The sequence below is a fragment of the Barbus barbus genome, assembly GCF_936440315.1.
Source record: "Barbus barbus genome assembly, chromosome: 37".
NCBI classification, from domain to species: Eukaryota; Metazoa; Chordata; class Actinopteri; order Cypriniformes; family Cyprinidae; genus Barbus; species Barbus barbus.
The window spans coordinates 6,901,991-6,909,369 of NC_136715.1; the positions used below are offsets into that span (position 1 = coordinate 6,901,991).

The 7,379-nt window shown below is 40.6% G+C and overlaps 1 protein-coding gene across 1 annotated transcript; it reads left to right on the plus strand.

Moving 5' to 3' along the window:
- The first annotated feature begins 2 nt into the window (after window positions 1-2).
- Window positions 3-3,759, plus strand: LOC306857268 (class E basic helix-loop-helix protein 40-like). Its single transcript, XM_079397121.1, has 5 exons — window positions 3-409; window positions 501-564; window positions 766-873; window positions 1,266-1,389; window positions 1,613-3,759. The coding sequence occupies exons 1-5, from the start codon at window positions 333-335 to the stop codon at window positions 2,449-2,451; spliced, it is 1,212 nt and encodes a 403-aa protein (XP_079253247.1). The 5' UTR covers window positions 3-332; the 3' UTR covers window positions 2,452-3,759.
- Window positions 3,760-7,379: the final 3,620 nt, after the last annotated feature.

Here is a 7,379-nt window from a genome sequence, read left to right on the forward strand (position 1 = left end):
CCGTCACACACGTGAGGCTCATGTGACTGGAGCTCGAGACTTGTCTGCAGTCACAGGGTTTATTTAACACGTAGTTCAGATCCACCCACATACACTCATTTAACCAGCACCGGAGCCGACAAACACCTCCTGCACCTCCACAACAACATCACTTCTGCGTCCTAGTTTTGAGACACCGTGTCTGGAACCAAAACTACTTTATTCGAGGAAAATACATGTGGACTTTTATGAGAGAGTAACGGATCTGCTTTTTATTTTTATATACGTATTTTGTTTTTAAATAAAAAAATCTACCCTATTCTTACATCAGTAAGACATATTAACAGGGTAAAATGGAAAGGATTACCAGTGCTCAGCCTCCCCCATGCACGGTCAAACACGCCTCGCTGGATATCTCTGACATGCAAGGGTAAGTCAGTCTTCAGTTGTTGCGTATTTATGTCTGGAAGCTTTTCGGGGAGCTAGATCTCTTATTGGTTGTATTTTATTATATTTTATAGAATGGACTTTCCCATGTATGTGTATAAGCCCCGGCGGGGAATGAAGCGCAGTGAGGACGGCAAGGTACGAAATGCGCAATTACGCACAAATATGATTGCGCACACTTTTACTCGCCACTTTTGTTTGATATAAGTCTCTTTTGGTGTTTTAAAGAAGATGTATAATGCACACTTTTAATTTCAGTAGTTTTGGTCTGTTATTGATGTTTTGGGGGTTTTTTTTTTGCATGGAAATTAATATCAAATTTTAATAACTAATCCCCAGGATACATACAAGTTGCCTCATCGATTGATCGAGAAGAAAAGGAGAGACAGAATAAACGAGTGCATTGCCCAGTTGAAGGATTTGCTGCCCGAACACCTTAAACTCACTGTAAGTAATATGGGAGTGGATCGGCTCACCTCACTTTGTTGTAGTATAAAGCGCCACCTGCTTGTTGATCATGAATAAATCATGTTTTTCCTGCTTTTGGATTAGTCACCTCCTGTAATGTTCTCGATATACATTCTTAATTTATACAACCTGTAAACTTTCGGCACTCCATATAGTGAATCTGGCTTTAGTTCATTATTCACACGTCAACAAAGCATGTTAGATTGTCTTGTGGAATATTTGAATATTACTTGCACTCACACGTGCATGCACTGGTGAGCGGAGAGGAGTGTCTCCATTCCTTTTCTGCGCAGGTTTGTCCTCTCTGAGCCGCTGTGGAGAGTGTTGCATTAGAAAGATCAACATGCTTATCTGGGTTCTTCCTGTTTTAGACTCTGGGACACTTGGAGAAGGCTGTTGTGTTGGAGCTCACACTCAAGCATGTGAATGCTCTTAACAACCTGCTGGAGCAGCAGCAACAGAAGATCATTTCCTTGCAGAATGGACTGCAAATCGGTGAGTTTTCGATCATGCAAAAGGAGCGGCACACTAAAAGTGTGACTGTGTTGCGCGGCCTCACTGAACTTTTCACCTCCCCTCCCCATTGGTTTGTGTTTGAGTGCATTACAAAATAAAGAAATTGAGACACGCTTGCGCAACGCAGCGAATGATCTGGCTTACAGGACTGTTGTGAAGGAAAATGTTGGCATGGTTTCTAACCCTTATGGTTTTATTGCAGGTGAACAGGGCAATGGGCACTCAGAAAACAGTGAGGAGATGTTCCGTTCCGGGTTCCACTTGTGTGCCAAGGAGGTTCTTCAGTTCCTGGCCAATAAGGAGACCGTGCGTGACCTGACGCCCACTCACATAATCAACCACCTTCAAAAAGTGGCGTCTGAGTTCATTCAAAGCCCGCCAAGTCCTCGTCTAGAGGAGCCCACCCCCAAAGTTCCAGAAAGCAGGGAGAAACCGGCAAGCCCGCAGCCGAAAGCGGCAGAGGGTCACGCCAAAAACTGTGTGCCCGTCATTCAAAGGACTTATCCCCACAGCAGTGAGCAAAGTGGGAGCGATACGGATACCGACAGTGGCTACGGGGGTGAGCTCGAGAAGCGTGAACTGAAAGCCCAACGGTCAGTCTACTACGGCAAAGATGCTGGAGATCTCAAGCACAGCGGCAACATTAAAGAGGAGCTGGATGAGCCACAGGCCAAGCGGCAGAGGTGCGACTCTTCAGAAGACGAATCTCTGTCAGGGCCCGACATAGTGGGCGGCCACAGCCCCTACATGAGTTTTTCTCCACACCAGCCCCTTTGCATGCCCTTCTACCTCTTTCCACATGGAGCAGCCGCCGCATACTTGCCCATGCTGGAGAAGTGTTGGTACCCCGGAGCCATGCCCATGTTGTACCAAGGCCTCGGCGGCTCCCCGGCGGGCATGTCCCCTGAGAAACTCCCCTCATCCCTGGTCATGTCCTCAAGAGTGGGCTCCCCCGTCACCACTCCGACCTCTATGGACTCTCCTGCACTCCTGCAGGCCCTGAAACAAGTTCCCCCATTAAACCTGGAAACCAAAGACTGAGGACTCACTCTGGGGTCCGCGATAGCCTGCTCTCTGAATGTCTTGGTCTTGAGAGTGGACTTCCCTGCTGAATAAGCTCCCGAAGAGGGTTTGGTTGAAGGGGGCGTGAAGGCAAAGTTCAAAGACGCGCCCTCAAGTACGGCAAACAGCTGTTCTGATTCCTCTCAGACGTACGTACGACAGCCTCCCTCCAAATGCAGAGACACACACATAAACTCTTACGCACTCTTATCAACTCCCTCCACAACCAGCAGACAAACACCCAGAGATGGAACAGTCCGCATGGACACAGACGGGTGAAGGAGGCCTCGTGCACAGCACTGCGAGACACTGAAGGTCAAAATGAGGACAGTGAGCTCTGTCCTTGGAGACAAAGGACCTGGGGTGGGCGAACGGCTGCTCTCTGCACTTACGCCGAATGTTTAAGTCAAAAACAAAACAATAACCCAGAATGTGACGTGCAGATGGTCCCCCAATGACAAAGACTTTGCACAAGCACCTTTACATTTGTTGAATGTAAATGAAAAAGTCATTTTTGTAATAAAGCATAACCCCTGTAGATGCTGCTTTTTTGGACATTTCTCTGTGCCGTGGATGCTTGCTCAGGAAGCTCCACTCTCTTCTGCTTCTGTGACTGCTTTAACTGATAAGAACCGCCCATTTAGACTAGAATGCTACCAAATAAATGTCTTTGCTTTGGATGACCTGAGCCTCAGGTCCTGAGTTTCCCTGCATAAACGAGGACGCCATCGACTCCTGAGACATGACACTCGTGTAAATACGGGAGTGATGTAATCACGGCTCCGTTGTAGCTTTTGAGTTTGTCATCCATTCGTGCACGTAGTGAAGTTGTTGTGAGGTAACTGCATTGTGTAATTATTTTGTTTATACTACTTGTACATCTGTATTTTTGATACGTGACCCACACATACATTCACGAGTTTTAGACAGCTGAGAGCTGTATGTCATGAGATTGTGTACATAGCTTTGGACCTAGACTCGATCTGCATCATGTTCTGTGTTCATTTCTGGTCAAATTAGGACAGATCTTGGTTCATGCTGTTGCCTTTACCTGTTTAAAGCAGTAAACATGATGGTGGATATCTACACTTTTATTCTACATAGAAGCAAAAGAAAGTGAATGTAATGTTAAAAACAATATATTAGTTTTGTATAGGAAGAGGTACTTACTTTTTATTTTGGGACCTAAGAGAAAGTCGCTTGATGTATATATTTTGTTTAAAAAAGTATTGTTGACATACATTAAAGAAAAAAGTATTAATAAAGTTTTTTTTTCCTGTGGAAATCATGCCTGTCTGTGTTTGAGAGCTTGAACATATTTAGCTGAAAAAACAACCTCGCTGTTTTTCCCATCACAGTTCGTCCTTATGTAACACTTACATAACCCATAAACTTGCAGTCTATGCAAATCCTTCAGACAAACAATAGTCAGGTTACAAATATTCCAGCCTCACACCTAAGGTTTTGTGGAGCACTTAGTAATAATAATCAGAAAACAACTGATTATTATTACAGTCTTTGCAACTGAGTTACATGTTTTAGACGAATCGCGTTTCTAATGCTCGCTAGCTGTTGAATTAGGTTAAGGCTCCCCGCGTGTCTGGCTGTGTGCTCGAGCCAGTGCTGGGAAGAGCGTGATCAATGCAGAAGCTGCTGCTCACATGTAGAGCCACACGGGCGACCGAGGCATGGGGCCACACCTGACACACCTCCAGCGCAGTCAGGGCAATGCCACAAATTCGCTACAATTACGAGACAACAGTATTATATGTTGTTTGTAAATGATTCATATCTATAAATATAATCAGTTAATACAATTAAACAATAAATTCATATATTTTAGAGATATTAAGTATTCTTATCATTAGTCTATTTGGTTGTAAATTCAGCTGTTTACTAGGTACTGTACCAAAGCAGGATGATAACATTTTAATTGTCGATTTAAAAGTCATGTACAGAGCTCATGAATGAATGAAGTAAAATAAAGTGGCCACATTAGGCTACAATCGAAGCTAACATTATCGTTTCTAAAAACAAAAACAACTGAAGGCTATTAAAATAAAACCACAGACAATGCTACAAAATAACATTAGCGCTATATATAATACGTTCGAAGTGTTACATAGTAAATACAGTACGTTTGCCAAAAAACAAAGCGAGTTTACAGATCTACTTGCAGCAAAAAGTAGGCTTCAATGTCTCTTCTTTCTATTCTACAGTGTTTAGCGCTATCGTGTGGACTATTGATGAACTGCAACGAATGATAATTGTGTTTAAACAAGTTATAATAAAGGGCAATATGTTTATTTTCCAAAAAACGCTTTGTGTAGCCTATTCTTTCTTTCTTTCTTTCTTTCTTTCTTTCTTTCTTTCTTTCTTTCTTTCTTTCTTTCTTTCTTTCTTTCTTTCTTTCTTTCTTTATTTTTCAGTGTCTATAGTCTTTACCTTGGACCAGCCTGCTAGAAGAGATCAGCATCTCAGTACATAGTCGTGCATTTTTGTCTATATTTACTATATTTTGCTATTTACATAGCTACTTAGCAATCTACTTTTTTTTTCCTTTTTTTTTTTTACTTCATAATTGTATGCTCGAACGTTTTTCATGCCCATTTACTTCTTACTGTAATTTGAAGTAGGCCTAATATTTTAACATTTAACTGTCACAACTTTGTAAATTAATAAATAATAAAAACTGAAATAAGTACATTGCATAAGTATAGGGGCACATCAGCATTTGGCAGTTATCTGTCATTCTTCTCCTCATCTGTTCACCTCTAAAGCTCTTTCAGGTTGGATGGGGACAGATGCACATTTTCAGGTTTTTCCAGAAATGTTTGATTGTGTTCAATCCTAGGCTGTGGTGGGCCACTCAAGGACATTCACAGAGTTGTATAAGCCACTCTTACTGTGTGCTTAGGGTCATTGTCCTGTTGGAAGGTGAACCTTCTGCCCAGTCTGAGGTTCTGAATGCTCTGGACTGGGTTTTCATTAAGGTTATCTCTATATTTTGGTGCATTGAGCATTTCCTCTATTTTGATGAGTCCCTCAGTCCCTGCTGCTGAAAAACAACCCCACAGCATGAGGCTGCTACCAGCACACATTACTCTTGGGACGGTACTCTGCAGGCGATGAGCAGAGCTTGTTTCCTTCAAACATGATGCTTATAGGATTGAGGTTCATCAGGTACTTTTTGGTACTTTTGAGGTACTTTTTTTGTTGCAAATTCCAAGTGTGTTTTCATGTGTTTTCACTGAGGAGAGGATTGTGTTTGGCCACACCAGCATAAAGCACAGATTGGTGGACTGTTGCAGTGATGTTTGTCCTTCTGTAGGTTTGCCCTATCTCCACATATGATCATGGAGCTCAACTATAGTGACCATCAACTTCTTGGTCACCACACTAACCAAAGCCCTTCTCCATCAATTGCTCAGTTTGGCCAGGAGGTCAGCTTTAGGAAGAGTCCTGGTTGTTGTTCCAAACGTCTTCCATTATGGATAATGGAGGCTACATGCTGCAGGGCTTGGTATTTGCTCTAATATGCATTTTCAGCTGTTAGACCTTTTATTAAGACGTGTGCCTTTCCAAATCATACCCATTCAATTGAATTTGCCACAGGTTAGCTTCACTCAAAGTATGGCAACATTTACAAGCAAAATGCATGCTCCTGAGCTAAATTTCAGCTGTGCCAGATAAGGGTATGAATACTTATGCAACGGAATCATTTAAGTTTTGTATCTTTAAAAAATGTGCAAAAGATGTTAAAAACCTGTTATTTGCTCTGTCATTATGGTGTGACTGAGTGTAGACTGATGTGGAAAAAATATATAATTTAAAGCAGTTTAACATAAGGCTGCAACATAACAAATGAAAAAATGAAGGGTTCGAATATTTGTATATATATATATATATCTATATATATCTACATACATACATACAAATATATATATATATATATATATATATATATATATATCTACATACATACATACAAATATATATATATATATATATATTAGGTAATGCTATCAGATTACCTTTTGATTGCTTTTAGATTGCTTTTGACATTTATCATTATAAGTCATTTATCACATTGATTTAAATAAGATAATCTTGTACCATATTGATATAAAAACAAACAAAGAGTAAGAACATACTGTATATTCCATTGTTATTGACATAACATGAAGCGCATTAAACATTACATTAAATCAAGGTTTCCCAAACTGGGGTTTGTAAATTAACTGCAGGGGGTTTGTCAGTTCATCTTTAGGCAAAGATGAACTGAAGGCTCAATAGTGCCTCATCAGAGCCACAGACGGATCGCTTCCATGCCAGTCCTCACTGATGCTGCAGTTTGTGCTAAAGGAGCCCCGACCAAGTATTGAGTGCATAAATCAACATACTTTAAAGAACTTGAACTTTTCTGTTTTGCAAATGCTTTTTTTTTTTTTTTTTGATTGATCTTAGGAAATATTCTAATATTTTGAGATACTGGATTTTTGACTTTCATGAGCTGTAAGCTCTAATCATCAAAGTTAAAACAACAACAACAACAACAACAACAAAAAACTTTTGAAATGTTTTACCTTTCATGTAATGAATCTAAAATATATGAAAGTTTCACTTTCTCAAATAAGTTACAAGAAAAAATGAACTTTTTCACGATATTCAATTTTTTTTAGATGCACCTGTTTATGAAGTTCCAGGCAAGCAATCCGACTCGAAATTTGCTTTATTTATTTATTTGATTATAAATTGTGGACTTGTTATGCAAACAATACAATATTTCCTAACTATGTATGTATGTATGTCGTATGCATGTAAGCATGTATGCATGTATCTGTTTGTAGCACAGCAGTGTGCTGGCGGACTTTTATTCTGAACGATGTTTTGCTGCGCGGCGCGTC